At 52.5% G+C, this 15,516-nt stretch overlaps 4 protein-coding genes across 4 annotated transcripts; 2 read left to right on the top strand and 2 right to left on the bottom strand.

Moving 5' to 3' along the window:
• Nucleotides 1–1,231: 1,231 nt before the first annotated feature.
• On the bottom strand, nucleotides 1,232–2,293 carry LY79DRAFT_102705 (uncharacterized protein). Its single transcript, XM_060550638.1, has 3 exons — nucleotides 2,105–2,293; nucleotides 1,691–2,048; nucleotides 1,232–1,632 (listed from the first exon to the last, which is right to left on the bottom strand). The coding sequence occupies exons 1-3, from the start codon at nucleotides 2,106–2,108 to the stop codon at nucleotides 1,332–1,334; spliced, it is 663 nt and encodes a 220-aa protein (XP_060416632.1). The 5' UTR covers nucleotides 2,109–2,293; the 3' UTR covers nucleotides 1,232–1,331.
• Nucleotides 2,294–4,951: 2,658 nt separating this feature from the next.
• LY79DRAFT_102682 (uncharacterized protein) lies at nucleotides 4,952–5,855 on the top strand. The gene has a single exon (XM_060550637.1). It carries the CDS (start codon nucleotides 5,130–5,132, stop codon nucleotides 5,598–5,600), a length of 471 nt encoding a protein of 156 aa, XP_060416631.1. The 5' UTR covers nucleotides 4,952–5,129; the 3' UTR covers nucleotides 5,601–5,855.
• Nucleotides 5,856–6,665: 810 nt separating this feature from the next.
• LY79DRAFT_546912 (uncharacterized protein) lies at nucleotides 6,666–7,439 on the bottom strand. Its single transcript, XM_060557276.1, has 3 exons — nucleotides 7,207–7,439; nucleotides 6,748–7,150; nucleotides 6,666–6,687 (listed from the first exon to the last, which is right to left on the bottom strand). The coding sequence occupies exons 1-2, from the start codon at nucleotides 7,250–7,252 to the stop codon at nucleotides 6,861–6,863; spliced, it is 336 nt and encodes a 111-aa protein (XP_060416630.1). The 5' UTR covers nucleotides 7,253–7,439; the 3' UTR covers nucleotides 6,666–6,687; nucleotides 6,748–6,860.
• Nucleotides 7,440–11,722: 4,283 nt separating this feature from the next.
• Nucleotides 11,723–13,723, top strand: LY79DRAFT_102663 (family 10 glycosyl hydrolase). The gene is made up of 4 exons (XM_060550636.1): nucleotides 11,723–12,287; nucleotides 12,366–12,421; nucleotides 12,480–12,728; nucleotides 12,784–13,723. The coding sequence occupies exons 1-4, from the start codon at nucleotides 12,036–12,038 to the stop codon at nucleotides 13,457–13,459; spliced, it is 1,233 nt and encodes a 410-aa protein (XP_060416629.1). The 5' UTR covers nucleotides 11,723–12,035; the 3' UTR covers nucleotides 13,460–13,723.
• Nucleotides 13,724–15,516: the final 1,793 nt, after the last annotated feature.

The following is a 15,516-nucleotide window of genomic DNA, read 5'->3' as shown; positions in this document are numbered from 1 at the left end:
GAGGAGGCATAGGGTATAATGGTATATAGATAAGATGCATTGAATAACCAATCATAGTCACTTCACTCAATGCCGCGCCCCGAATCCGGTGATTCTGTTGCGCTATATGTTTAAAAGACTACTTTTGGGGGGGTGGGGGCAGCATGATGAAATGTCAACCAGCTCGCAGTCTGCTGACTGACTGCCGTCGGAACATTGGCCTCGGAAGCCAGCGAAGGTTTCCGCAGAAGACGGCAAGACAAGCCGTATGGTGTATGTACCATCGTCCACTGTGCGCTGTTCTCCCATATAACGGCTCCGGGTGTCCCCCGCACCACCCCAATCGCCGCCGGGCGCGCCGGTTCTTCTTCCCCGCAACTTTCCCCCGAAGACCCGTGCCTAAAACGCTTCTTGTTGGGGGGCGGGCAGGGAGAGACTGAAAGGGATAAAACATAAACACACACACACACAAGGTCTTCTGACCCGTTGAGTTAGTGTTGTGAGGCGGGAATAGGAACGCGGTCCGAAAGTCTGCATGTTACTTTTGTTTGATCGGCCCCGGTCAGGCGGACGTGAATCATATCTGGTTTGCAAGACACATCTGCACACCCCACCGTAAAAAAAAAAAAAAAAAAAAAAAAAAAAAAAAAACCATAGTCGTGGGACGAGGCAGTCGAAACAACTTAGCACAGAACCAAACTTGCGGCGGCAGGTCTCCCCGCACCCGAGTCATTGCCAAAAGCTGCCGAGGGATAAGCACGGCGGCCCGCCCGAGGGGCCGTCGCGTCTCCCACAATCATGGACGGATGGATAGAAGCAAAGATGGATTATCATTTCAAACTCAGGGCCGAGCTCCGTGGCCCCGAGTGCTTTCCCCTTCCGTTTTCCGGACCGTTGGTTTTCCAAAAAGGCAAAAAAAAAAAGAAAGAAAGAAACAATACAAAACCTCCTTCTCAATAAGGAGAAGAGCAGAAGCCGCGTTCTGTTGCGTAACCTGCGGGTTTGGGTTCCCTCGCCTTCTGCTTCGTGACATCGACCTTTGCCCATGCGGCAACCTCTTCTTTAGTGATTGCGCGGTGAAAAAGTACAGTGACCGCCGCTCGTTGATCCCAATGATGGAGCTTACCCAATGTTTCCCGCCGTACGCCTATAAAATGACAGAGAGAACAGCGTGTGATAGTAATAATAATAATAAAAAAAGAGCATAAGCCTTGCCCATAACGATGTGTGTGGGGGAGGGGATATCCAAGCACTAAATGCTGTAAACAAATGAACGCCGTCTCGTTAAGCCGTTGGATGATGATGAAGGATACTTTGCTTCGCCAAGCATTTGGAAAGGAAGTTCGTCATGCCTATGTCCGCTGGTTGACAATCCACTTCTTCTTCTCCTTTGGGGGTTTCTCATCATAGGTCGCAGGATGGGGTCCGGGCATGAACTGTCCGGGCGCGTTGACGATGCCGGCCTGGTTGACGTCGACGCCGGAGCCGGCAATGATGCCACTGGGGCCCTGGTGGGCGTGCTTGCCGAGCTCGTACATGCGGTCCTTGCGGCGGAGGTAGCGCCGGCGCCAGATGCAGGCGCCTACCCAGATGCCGGCGATGGCGACTACGAGGATCACGAGCATGACGACCCATCTCCAGTGGTTAGAGAGCCTGTAAATGTGTTTGTCAGCAGCTATCAGAGATAACATTGACGGGTGGAGAGTCATACCAATCGCCGCCATTTCCGTTGGAAGATCCTTTCGAGGCCCCTTTCGTCGAAGTGGATCCAGGAGAAGAGGACGTCTGGACAGCGGCACCGCCGGCGACGGAATTACAAAACGAGGTGTACCATCCTTGGATACTGCTGAAGCCGGCGGCATCGCAGCCTGCGGGGTCACACACACCAGTGGCGGCAGTCTTGAAGGGCTGGAGGTTCGGCTGACTGCAGAAGCAGGCATCATAGACTTTGGCGTCGGCCGCCGGGACGGCAGGTGGCACGCAGGCGCCGTTGGCGTCGAAGAGCGGGCCGCACTGTAGAGCGCAGGCCGGCAGCTGCGCAAAGGGCATAATCGTCGTCGAAAGACCGGCTGGGCAACGTTCAGGTCCAGCTACATGGCAATGGGGCTATCGGGTGAGAACTTACACATTTTGGCGGTATCGATGACAGGTTTCAAGTGGGAAAAGTCTGGAGAGAGCTGGAGGCGCCGATTTGTGAAAGGAAAGCAGCGGGAGGAGTTTGGAGGATGTAGGCGCGGCGAAAGTCAACACGGGTTGTTGGAATGCGGAGTCGGCGGAAGTAATTCAAGGAAGGTATTTCCTCCTAATTACGTATGGCTCAAACCACGGGTGGCGGCACGGGTGATGAGATTGAGCCACAATCCGGCGAGTCAAGCTCAAAGATTGGCAACGGAATATAAGCGCCAATCACTCTCGACTGGAAGTGGTGATTACACAGCGTGTACGGCGCGCGTCCTCGGTCGAGATGCGTTCTTGAAGTCGCAAGGGTGTGGGTTTGACGATGGCTCCTCGGCGGCGGCGTCTAGTAGGTTCTCGTCCCAAGTCGGGCAAGGTTGAGCAGGGTCCAACTGCCGTCCCAGCTTCTGTCACACGTGTTGCCTCAAAGTATTGCAATAACTGTTTGATATCGGGGAAAATAAAAGCCAAGTTTTGGTGCTTCTTTCCACGGGGCGAAAATGGGTGCTTCTCTGGGTCGTTTCGTCCAGTTCCTCAACCGAAAGGGGCCGCGATGTTCAACGGGAGGCAGCAATGCATCAACCCGGAAAAAAAAGAAAAGAAAAAAAAGTTGGATCGGTTCGAAGATTTGGGAGGATGGGATATTAATATGGAAAGCGAGATTCTCGTGTGTGCAGGGCGGGCCTAAAGGTAAAGGCGTCCTCGGTCGTATGTATGTACGTTGTGCACGCGGGGGCGGCCGGTATTCCAAGGGAGTGGCAGCGATCGGGTCGTATGAGGTTTGACGATGTCGGTCGGGATAGTTGAGCTCGATCCCTCACACTACTGGGTCCTCCTCGAACGAGTGACGAAGCGAGCGGGCGGAGGTCGGGAGGAGAAAGGGAAATAGATACGGGGATCTACAGGGCCGTTGTCGACTTGTTGGTGGTTGGAGGAGAGAGGAAGTCGATGGTGGTGAGCAAGAGGAGGGAATAGGGAATTGATGACTGTCTGGACGGCACAAATCGACAGGGCCAAAAAGCAAGAAGTCACGGCAGGACAGCCGGGGGCCAAGGACGGGCGATGTACCGATGCGATGGCATGACCACGGGGGGGCGGCGAGGGAGAATGGTACTTTGCATGTCGCTACAGCTCACACGTGCTAGAAAGTACCTACCTGTCATGCCCTCTCTACCTACACCAGCTAAATTAGGTAGGTACCTAAGCCCAAGTACCTAGGTATCCAGAAGCGCCGCCAGCCCCAGCATACAGCTAAACAGTAGTGTCATCCACCACCACACCTTCCCCCCTCCATCCTCCAAAGCCACCACCACAACGTCAAGTACACCACGCTATATAGCACGACATCGACGATGACAACAGCAGCAGCAGCAGCAGAACTGACTAGCACGCGCTACAAGTATGGCCATCTGCCAGCACAAAGGCACAAGAGGAGGGATGAGCCCAGCCGGATTTTATGCGGGGGGGGGGGGAACACTAGCGAAGGGAAAGCCCCCCGGAGCGACTGGAGTCAGTTGACAGGTCAGCAACTGAGCCAACGACTGGGCGAGCGAGCCGGGTCTGGGGTTCCATGTCACCCTTCTAACTACGGAGTACATCGTTCCTCGTTTAGAACGGAGTCCCTGGTCGAGGGCGGGACAGGGATGGCTGCATCCTCCTGTTTAGGTTGAGGTGCAAGGGGGTCGAATTAACCTGTACGCAGAATGCACCACCCTGACGAGAAGCCCGCCCAGAGAACCCAGAGAACTCAGAGAACCCACCCCAGAAAGCAAGTGGGCGAGGTGGCTGAGGCGTCTCCCAGGTGGAAAAGAAGGATGCGACGCTGTAGCTCTCCAAGAGGTGGTGTTCGGGACGGTCGGTACAGATACCGCACACGTACGGATACACACACACACACACACACACACACACACACACACACATGTACGGTACTGTGTTTTCCGCGCCCTTTTCGCTCGTCTGGCCCACGCGGGAGTCCGTGGTGACCAGCTTGAACACATTGACGCTGACGCGCATGTCTCTGGCTGATTGGTAGGCGATGCCAGAGGGCCACAGTCCGGGCTGTGCAGGCGCCAGCTGAACTAGCCGGGGGGCGGGGGGAGAGGGCAGCCGGCCCAGCCATCTGTTGGAAGAAAAGGGCTCGGCCATTGAAGACACCCATCATGGCGCGGCACCCTTACGGCACAGGGCGTATACCGTGGCTTTCAACAGTAGCCTGTTTCCCGTCCCTTTGTGGCAGGGGGATGGGCTGAAGTACAGAGGCGCCGCAGGTGGTGTTGCCGTCGTTGCTGTTCTCGCGAGGCTTCGATGAGCTAGAACAGGAAAAGGGTGCTCCAAAGACTAGCTTCGCTTGCCTTATCTCTCTCCTCCTCTCCCATTTGCGGGACGTTCCTGAACCAGCCTTTCTCTCTGCCCCTTCAACCCGGCTGCCCGCTCGGTGGGTGGGTGGCTGGCCCATGAGGGACGCGCTGTTCCGAATTTAGCCGTCTCGACTTTCCGCCTTTGTGCAGGAATCTATGGATGGCGTTTGCCACGCATCGGCCGGTCGAGAACAGATGAGCGAAGGAGTAGTGTCCTTATGCATATCATATACCCTTTTTTACACAATAAGCTTGGGTAGGTATATTCCAGCACAACAGGCTAGATAAGTACGATGATGTATGACGGGACCCAAGCGCTTGTTTCCATGTCGCAGCGGCCCTGCATCGCGTCTCAGCGATCAGCGCATGCTTGTTGCTTGTTGCTTGCCGCAGACACTTTTTCGGGTGTCTTGAATCGAATCATCTAATGCCATTCCCGTACCTGGATCATCCTCTTGTCGTCCCCATCGTCTTGTGCATCCATTTTCAACTTCGTCCCTTGCAAACATGTCCCCTTCCCCTCCCGCCCCCACCGAGCCCTGGCCTCCGCTCGGCCTCCTTTGTCGGAACCACTGAAACTGAGGCGTGTCTACGTGAGGGAAAGGGGGGACTACGATGCTCGCGAATTTCAAGACAAAACACGATGGATCTGCTTTGCTACGTACGCTCTGTTCTGCTCTGTCCTGCGGTGTCGTGGGAGACTTTCTCGGCCGTCTCACACATCCACGCACAATTTATGGACAAATTAACTACTATGTAGTACGCACTCAGCGAAATTACTTGCAAGGATTGAGTCATCAACTGTCACCCAGCCCAAACGAGTGTGGCGCTGAAATGGCCGCTGGATCGCTTGGGGGCTCAACAAGGCGCAAAGGGGGGAGGAAAAAAGAAAAACATTGTTCAAGACCGAACAAAAGCAACTCGTCTCCGTATTGCTTGCTGCCAATTTCTGTTGCCGCAAAGTCTAAGACGGCCGACTGGTCCTCTGATTCGCTTGACGTCATGCACCCGGGCCTGAACGCGCACCGTCTCATTTCTTCTGCTTTTTTATGCTTTTTACTTGTCCTCGGCAGCAGGGAGCCGTAGACAGACGTAGGCCATCCCGGACCGGCGAGAGAGACGATTTGGCGTCAAAAAGGTGACGACAATAATGAGTTGAGAAAGGGAGAGACTGACTTGCGAGAAGAGTAATCAGCTACTTGACTCACTCACCCACTTATTTGTGTACTCATTCACTCACTCGCTCACCTTTGCCGCTTCGGCTTACCTTAACCCGCTTACCTAAGGACGCTCGTTCCTCCCTCCCAAAACTGGAAGAGCTGCACTACGCGACCCTTCTCCATGTAAACAACCACCCCGGCAGGGCGGAACAGGCGAGGAACTACCATGGCATCCAAAAATAAGTCTGCCCTTCTCAGTCAGTTGACGAGTCCCATTCAAATCTCTAAACAAACTATTGCTTCTCGCATCGACCGGCCCATCGCATCGATAAATTCACTCGGCATTCCGCGTCGCCTAACCCAACCTGCCTCGTCATGCTTCGAACTCACCCCCACCATGATGTATGCGGTCTGCTTGGCTCTCTGCCGACAGTGAAGCGACGGACGTGGTGCAAAAAGAGTTGCATGACGTCTCCATATCTGGCATCTCTCATGAGGGGGAGGCCATGCCAAGCTGCGCCGTTGGGCTCGGCGAGCCACTTAGATCGGATCCGTCCGAAATTCAACACCCCAAACCAGATCGGCATGCCAAGACAAAAGCAAACGCGAACTTGCCCTTGTAGAGGAAAGAAAGAGGAGTGTATGGTATATGTGTTGGTGCAAGAAGTACAGCTGTGACTTTCCATCCGGTGGTTCGACACGTACAGCACAGCGGCCGATACTTCTCCAACGACCGACACCTCATCGTCCCGCCCACGCCTTTCCAGCCGTCATCCTCGCATGCCAATGCTAAGCAGGCCGGATGTACGCCTCGGCCGCCTTGGTTCATCTCATTGAGTTCTGCACGTACTGCAGCCCGGGCTCACTGACGTCCCCAGCCACAGACTAGCTCGATATCCGAACCAGACGACGCTCCCGCCATTCGTACCCATCTGGCCTTGGACAATGGGTGCACGGATCGGGGGCCTTCCTTTCATCTCCACGATGATGTGGTTAAGTGAACGGAAATGCAGGTAGATACCTTGGGTCCAGCGATGATGATCTACTGGGAGTGCATTCAAATCTACAAACAGAGTGGCATACCACATATAAGAAACCTTTCCCCGAAAACCAATAAGAGTTCTCCCAGCCCGACCCCCAGGGAAAACCCTTCACCCTTGCATGCCTTCCCTGCATTTTCCGGGTTTCAGCGCTGCTGCTGCTGCTTTTGTGTACGGGACGTGGTGCACGTCGCCGACGCGCCCGACACCTGACGTCCGACACACTGTCCCGCCTCGAATCCGGCTGCCGGCACCTCGGCGATGGTGTGGAACGGCTCCTGCCACGACGGCTCCGTAAGCCACCGGTCGACGCAGTAGCTGCTGCTTCCGCCCGTCGCCGCCTGGCCCCGGCCGAGCGGCCGATACTGCCACGAGCGGTCCACGAGCACTGTGCTCGAGGGGGCGCTCTGCCTGCCGGACGTCTTGCTGCTGGAGCCTGTGAGCATGTCAGTCCGTATTCCATTCCAAGTGGGGAGGGGCGATGGCATCAACTCTTTGACTTGGAAGAGTTAGTTTGCTTGCAAGATTGCTCGGTCATTGCGCTGAGTTTTGAGGTTGTACAGCGAGGTGATGAAGCCGCTCTTTGTGTAGTGAGTGCCAGGGCTTATGATCAGGGGGTAGAGTCCTGGTGGCGATGGTGCTAAGGATGATGGGGTATTTGTAGATGAAGCTTTAGACTGCCAAGATGAGTGTGAAGTGAGGCTTGTCTAACAATCATTCACAGAGATTGCAATCTTCTTTATACTCTCTCATTTCTCATACAATCCCGTGGACTCCGAGGAGCATCGCCGTGACTTCCACTTTTCCAATACGATACGTCCGTACACGACGGGTCGGGCCCTCTCTTGATGAGCCCCAAATACGCCATAAGTTGCACATACTTCTCTTCGAGGTTCTTCAATGGACTCTAAACGGGCTTCTTGCCGCATCACCGCATGCCCTTTTCGTGCTTCTTCTTTGAGCAGCTACCAAGCGCGAGAGCACAAGTACGACTCGACTCGGACCACCGCGTTAGTGGGTTTCCGAGTTCGGTCTTGGGCTTCTCGCCGTCAAGGTCTCCGCTCTGTGAGGAGGGTTGCCGTGCGATAGTCGCTGAGCTACAGAACCAGCACCAAGTACAGCTTACAGACATATTTGCACCGAGAGCTTACGTGTGATTCACTAACCACAAGTGCAGATGAGATCTTCACGGTTCGACATGTAGATATCCGTTCCATTCGACACCCTCCTCTGGCCCAAACGACATTCCCATTGTCGGCCTCTAGCCCCTTTGGAGCCGGCTGGACGTCCCTTACCTCGCAGCCCTCGTGAGACTTTTGCCCAGGTTGGCAGGGTCTGACGCAAATTCTCTGCAAGGTAATGCAGCACTTTTTCCGAGTTGAAGCCTGCGCGGGGGCGTCGGGGACACGCCAGTCTATCCGCACTCCGCATCGTCACACCATGAGAGTATTGCACCTCGTCTCGTCCGAGTCTGGTGTTGTATACTTAGGGTGGCCGCGAACGAGTCAAGAAAACCCTCGACCTCTCACAGGGACATGTGGTTCGCAGAGTTCGTCCTGATGGGAAGGATGACGAGACGGGCGTCTGCCTGATCTTGCACGGGTAGCCGCCCCTCTGTCCAACCATGTTCGCATGACTTGGGGCCATCATCAAAGAATGGCTGCATCGGTATGCGTTCCATCATGTATCAAAAGACTCGCCTTCTCCCCCTTTCACTTATCCATTTTGTCACCAGAAGCTTTTGTGTTTTGAGACGTGGCCCCTGGAATAGCGCAGGCTAGGTGTCGTTGACCCAAACACTTTCACAACACATTGTTGACAACGGAGGCGGACTTTTCAATACTCGGAACAGCATGAATTCCGATAAGTACATTGAGAGTAGTACGCCGGAAGCTTCTGATGCCCTGGAACAGCCGTGCTGATGTGGTGAATCTATCCTTGCCTGGCCGGCCAGGTGCTACCTTGGCAGGAAGTGTAGCACAGCATAATCAGGCGTTATAAATGAGACTCGGAGGCTTGGCGGGCATTAAGCCTTTGGAAGGGCGGTGGTGACAAGTTAGGGGCCTTATCCGGCCTTGTATAGATAGCAAATTAGCGGAAGGCTGTAGGAAAGCATGAAAGAAGAGCATTTAGACTTGTGTTACAAGCCTTCCTTTCAAGACGCTGTAATAACGAACACCAGCTACCTAATCGGAGATGCCTCTACTGAAACAGGAGGGCTTTTAAAACGATGGGAGGGGGGGCGTGTTTGTCGAGAGACTGACCGTCGCTTCAAACTTCATTCTTGATTCCTCGCTTTATCCGTGCCAGTCAGCCCAATTTTTCTTCCAATACCGAAACATGTGCCGCCGTATTACACCACAACAAGCCAATTACGGCCCAACTACATTATCAAGAGTACCGCATCGCCAATCCCAGCTCATTCGCGAAAAAGAGCCCAGATCTTCAAGTTCCTCACACAAAGTGTCGCTCCGCGGAGCCGTCTGAAATAAAACCCGTCAGCCCCCCTCAAGAGTTGGTGTCACGTGCTGTAAAACTGCAAACCTCATGGCTTCAGTACCAGAAGCTCATAAATAGGATACCACAGAGGCGATAATTATCTGAGAAAATCTCTCCTCGTAAGGTCGCGGAGAGACATCTAGAAGCAAGCTGAGAGGCTTCTATGTTGCTTGTTATCTGAGAGAGAAGCTTTTGCCGAGATACGTTCGTTGGGAGACGGGAAACCTGCTGTATGACGGCTGGCCTCCGGCTAGCGAATTTGATCCCCCTGAATTTGATGCTTCACTACCACGCTTAAATGCCGAGCCGCCCATGCCGGGAGATTTGGTAGATAGATTTCGGCAGGCTCGTCACGAGTTTTCAGTTGAACTACCGCGATGAGCCATCCAAGTTCATCAAGCATGGCCATCAATTCATTCAGCTCTGGAAAATATCCACTCCGTGTCTCTTCTTAATTCTATCTAAGGGTGTCGTACGGCTGTCCATACTCCGACTCACCGGCGAAAACCCTCAGGTTGAGACACAAGTATCAACCTATGGTTCTGGGATCGGAAAATAGACCTGTGGGCGAAATGAGGAATCCCAAACGACTTGCTTCACAGCGAAGCTATGCTTATCCAAAATCGTTTGCAATGGCTTGTAACGTCGGAAAATCATAGCAAGGGGGAGCGCGGCGCCGGTGCAGCCCCGAAGTATCCCGCACATACAAATAAATTGCGCTTTTGGCATCGAGAGCTTTGTGCTCCACTGGGGGAATGGTAGAATATAGGATAACTGTGAACCTGGGATGTATTAGGGGCATTCGAATGGCCTTTTTGGTGACTTTCCCAACCAGACAAGACTTGACGGCCAGACACGATGGTAAGGGCGATGATTCCCCATTTCGTTTAACGTCGCATATGATGGTGTACCCGAAGCCTGTTGCGGAGAACATTTGCGCCCCTGCAAGCTATCACCTGTTCAATTAGGTACTACCATGAACGTAACGCGCAACGAAGTCCCGCTATCTCAGCCTGGTGATTCGTGAAGAGTCTCTACGTCTGTACCATGAGCATCATGTTCATGGCCAAAGTCGATGGGGACTGTACAAGATTTAGTCTTCTCGTCACATCATCGAAGCTGAATTGTTGTATATAACATTCTCAGGCCACATTCAGCTGCAAATCTAAAGAAGCCGTACTCTGGCGACAGAGGGAAATGGTGGAGCTTGGGAGCGCTGTTGGCGCACGTCTTCTTCTTAGATGCTCTAGAATGGGAATTCAGTCAAGAAAGCTACTCAAGAATCCATGAAGAAGGATGTCGGGTATTGTGTATTATATGGCAACCGAAGCAAGCGACATTACAGCCAGCGCCGTCTCCTTCATTTCGAGCCCAAACCCGGAAGATCCTCAAGCGAACATTTGAAATGGATAGATCGGTTCTTCTGGATGGTGCCACAAGAAGATGGATGTTTCAAGCCAAGCCACCTCAGCGTCTGTCACCTTGTTTTGGATCGCTCCGAAGAGTCATCGCCAAATAGGTGAAGAAGTTGTGATCCCTGCCGTTGTCTACTCTACCCCACTGCACCCTTACTTCTAGCATCGCCCTGCAGTGTGGGATCAAATCACGTAGTATTGGATTCCTGCCTTTTAAATGGGCCAATGGGCAAGTTAGCCAACTACGCATCTGACATTATAAGCAGCTGTGCCCACTTCAGCCGATAGGTTACTACATGTTGCATCCTCTTTGACAAAAGTCACCCACCTACGTGTGGCACAAGCGTTTGACAGCGCTTTTGAATTGTAGTGTGCACTTCAATAGGCATGGTTGTTTACTTCGGCAGCCGGGGCAACTCCGTGTCCAAGGCAGTCAAGCTAGAAGACACCATTCTGGGGTTCAAGTCTTGGCCAGCCAATGCAGTGTAACCAGCAGCAGTGGAATGGCAATGGGCTGCCATTCAGGCTAATGTGGAAACTGCCGCATTGAGGCGATGTATGCCATAGTCTTGACGGTTCGGGTTCGACAGCAAGCGTCTGGAACGATGATTCAGTGGCTCTCACAATTCCCAGCAGGTAAATATCCCGCGATTGCTTACTACTGGTGGGAATTTGGGTGATTCGGATCGCTCCGTCTGGAGTGAGACTGGGCGCAACAATAACGCCCACCATTCGCGCTCCTCTTTTCAGCCCATTACTGACATTGCCAAGCTGGTTCATTTCGGACACCAAGGGAGATAAGCCTGCGAACAATCAATTATCCACCCTCCTCACCTCGCACTATGCCAGGCACAGAAGAGCTCGGAGTCTCTTCCGCATCCTCAAATCGTTAGTCAGATATGGTTACATTTCCGTGGCACTCACTTTACTGGTACTGCCCCTTCTGACCTCACGTGGGAACTTCGGCGACCTGGCTGAGGACTGCTGAGACCTTTAGGCGAGATCACAGAGCAGGCAAGATCTGGTCCGGGTAAAAGGATGAATGTCGCCACAGCAAACATGTCGCTGCTGAAAGCTGTCGTGTTCACCGCCCAAGCTAACCGGGACTAGGCGAGTATTAATTGGCAAATATCACCACACCCAATGGGCCGGAGGCACATTCAGCGTACCAAAACCAGGAAATCTAGCCCGCTGTGGACAGCCGAACTGTATGACAAGAGCAAGGATAGGCGATCAACGCCGTTCAGCGTCGCCCTCCATCATACCAAAATGCTATGGTCGGCTCATCTATAAGTTTGGCTCTTCTTCCGCCTCAAATTAAAGTTGATTGCAACGTGGGTGGTCATACACTTGTCTGATGAGAGTAGTGTTTCTTCCGACTGTTGGTCATTGCTCGAGTTGACAAACATGTACGCCAAGGCTCTCATTACGGTCTTCCTGGGCTCCGGCCTCGTCTCGGCCCAGCTCAACACTCTTGCTGTCCGTGCTGGCCTGAAGTACTTTGGAACTGCTGTCGGCGAAGGCCAGGTCAACGATGCCACCTACAGAGCCGTCGTGAATAACAAGAACGAGTTCGGCTCCCTGGTTCCCGAGAACGGGCAAAAGTGGCAGGGTACCGAGCCCAACCGCGGCTCGTTCTCTTTCGGTAATGCAGACATCGTGAGTCGCATCTCCCTGTTTATATATTTCACTCAAGTCTCGCGGGAGTATGATAGCTGACGAATAACTACTTTACAGGTTCCCAACATCGCCAAGGCAAACGGCCAGATTCTGCGGTGTCACACTTTGACATGGTGAATATGCCTGTGCTCTGGTGTCATTGAATGCAGCTTTGAACTGACAATCCACAAGGCACTCTCAGCTGCCAAACTGGGTTTCCAGTGGACAGTGGACCGCCGCTACCCTGACGTCCGTCATCGAGACTCACATCTCAAATGTCATGAAGCATTACTTGGGCCAATGCTACGCCTGGGATGTTGTCAATGAGGCCGCCGACGACGACGGCAGCTGGCGCAGGAGTGTCTTCTACAACGTGCTCGGCACCAGCTTTCTCCCTATCTCCTTCAGAGCTGCCAAGGCTGCCGATCCTAACACGAAACTGCAAGTCTCCTGTATCCTTCGTTGAGAACTATGCACAGTCGCTTACATCAATTAGGTACTACAACGACTACAACCTAGAGTACAACGGGGCCAAGACCAACCGCGTTTACGAGGCCGTCACAATTGTTCAGAATGCTGGTGCGCCTATCGACGGTGTCGGTTTCCAGGGTCATCTGATTGTCGGCTCAACCCCGAGCCGCAGCGCCCTCGCAACCGTCCTCCGCCGTTTCACCGCACTCAACCTCGAGGTCGCTTACACCGAGCTTGACATCCGACACTCCAGTCTCCCGGCCTCCTCGTCTGCCAAGGCGACCCAGGGCAACGACTACGCCAACGTCGTCGGCTCATGTCTCGATGTAGATGGCTGCGTCGGCGTCACCATCTGGGGCTTCACGGACAAGTACAGCTGGATCCCCGGGACCTTCCCCGGCACGGGCGACGCCCTCCTCTGGGACTCGAACTACAACAAGAAGCCGGCCTACACCTCCGTCTCCTCCCTCCTCGCCGCGGCGGCGACTGGTGGCACCCCCCCGCCCCCTGCCACCACTACCGCCCCCGGCCCTGGTATCACCACCACCGCCCCTGCTCCCGGCCCTACGACCTCCGCCCCTGGCGGCGCTCAGTCTCCGAAGTACGGCCAGTGCGGTGGTCAGGGCTGGTCTGGTCCTTTCGCTTGCGTCTCCGGCACCACCTGCACCTTTGTCAACACCTGGTACAGCCAATGTTTGTAGACTACGCCCTTCTAAGGCGGTAAACAGTCATTTGTTGTCTTTTTCGCTCCCTGTTGAGGGGTCAAAGACAAAGAGGGCTGCAATAGTCGATGAAAAGGGATCAATGTACTTGGTTGGTGAAAATACCGTCCACATAGCTGGGCTTACAAAATATATATATCTCGTGCTCCTATGTATTCCTTCGACCAGCCCAAGGCAATATATTTAGTCATCGGAGGGATGACAGCTCTTGGTCAGAAAAGACTTTAGAATCAAGCAGATGGCATGGCTTATGAGCACTTCTGCCGTCAATGAACCATGGTCATAATGATACAAAGCTTTTCAGGCTTCCGTTTTACACGCTGACACGATATCAGTCTAGCCCGTTTCACATGATATCAACATACTTCATGAGGTCCCGCTTAAACCAGTTCGAGCACCCCAAGTGTCGACTCAGACAAGCTCCAAGTCATTGCATTTATTGAAGATTCACCGGCCCCATCTTGCTAAAGTGTTTGGAAGCTGGAAAAAAGAAAGCCGTGAAGGTCTGGTTCATTGATTAAAGATGACAGTTCTAGGCAATACATTTCATTCCCTCATGTCAGAATGGCTACGTATAATTATTACACGACCGCATTTGACCAAGATGTAACTGCATCGCTTGTGTTCAGCTCCCATCATTGACCGGGCGGTCCCTGTGTGTATGTTCATATCTTTTTTTTTTTTTCGGCATGAACCGCTGAAAAAACTCCTAGTATCCGGTCTTGTTAATATCGTACCAACATCGAGTGGAAGGGCTTCCTATATGACCAAAACATGTAGAGATTTAGAGCTTTGAGCCCGCACATGGCTCTGGAAGCGAATTTTTAGCTTTCCATCCGATGAGGAAATTGGTATTGATTGGTATTCAATAGAATAAAGCTAAGTTTTAGGATAAAGGACGACGAAATTAACAATGATATGTAGTCTTCAACCATATGAGAGAATTCTTCACACTAGCAAGTTTTCAAATCATCTGAAATAAACATGGCGTTTCAAAAGCATCTTGAAGTATTCGGGAAGCGCCAGCAAGGGCAATATCTAAGTTTACTCAACGGTGGGCTTGCAGCTAAGCAAACGAATTCACCTGCATCAGATTCAGCCAGTAAACAAGATGCCCAATCTAAGCTAGTTTTGCTGTAAACACCGGTAGCAGCCAAATGTATCCAGGTTTTTTGTTTTTGATTTTTTTGCCCCTAGTTTCTTCTTTTTCTTCGTCATCTTTGTTCCTTTCCTAAAAAAAAAGAAATTTCACAAGAAAAAACCAGGGCAGAATTCCGCCACTGAGTCTCTCTAGAATACCTAGATACGCACCACAGAAGGCCACTGAGAGAAATTTTCACTGCTGCTTACGAAGTTTTGTCTGGCTTAATGGTTAAAGCATTGTTTAAACTAAATCTCCTATTTGTTCAACACTTCCGCTGAAAATGAGCAGAGGCTGACTTCCAAACCTTGAAGCGAATTCATTACTCACATAGCCTAAATGAAATCAATAGTCTGCCTGAATGGTCAGAAAGCACGTACATGCTTTCCTTCACTCAACATCGCGGACGGAAACTCTAATTTGCTGGGTTCACAAAGACATAGACCGGTCTAAGTAATTTCCATTTCGTCTACGTGACTGCCGTGCTTCTCATAGCTTGAAGCACCTCAATCGGCTAGAAGGAACATGTGGCCCCAGCAAATGATCTGCATGGGTTTATTGCTGTCAATCACAAAGCCGGTGCACAATAGATCGGAGGTCAACCATGGGGTGTGTCCGTACGTTCTAAACACTGCCAGGATGGGATAAGTGAGCTAGTGGGCTCTTAGATTCGGATTCTGGGAGGCTAATTGGTCGACTTCGCGGAAGATGACACATAAGGCTCTCTATGACCTTTCCCCTGAGAAGAATGACTCGATAAGATCGCATTGTCTAAGACAACATGGTAAGTCTTTGATTGGGCCATCTCAAATTTAAACTAGAGCGACCACCCATAACGTCTAGTGCGTCGGTTGGATCTGGGGCCGGAGAGCACAGACAAACGGGTTGGAAGATC

Source organism: Colletotrichum navitas (genome assembly GCF_030913465.1).
Source record: "Colletotrichum navitas strain CBS 125086 chromosome Unknown LY79scaffold_15, whole genome shotgun sequence".
Lineage (NCBI taxonomy): Eukaryota > Fungi > Ascomycota > Sordariomycetes > Glomerellales > Glomerellaceae > Colletotrichum > Colletotrichum navitas.
The sequence above is the reverse complement of the archived record's forward strand: the minus strand, read 5'-3'. Positions and strand labels throughout refer to the sequence as shown.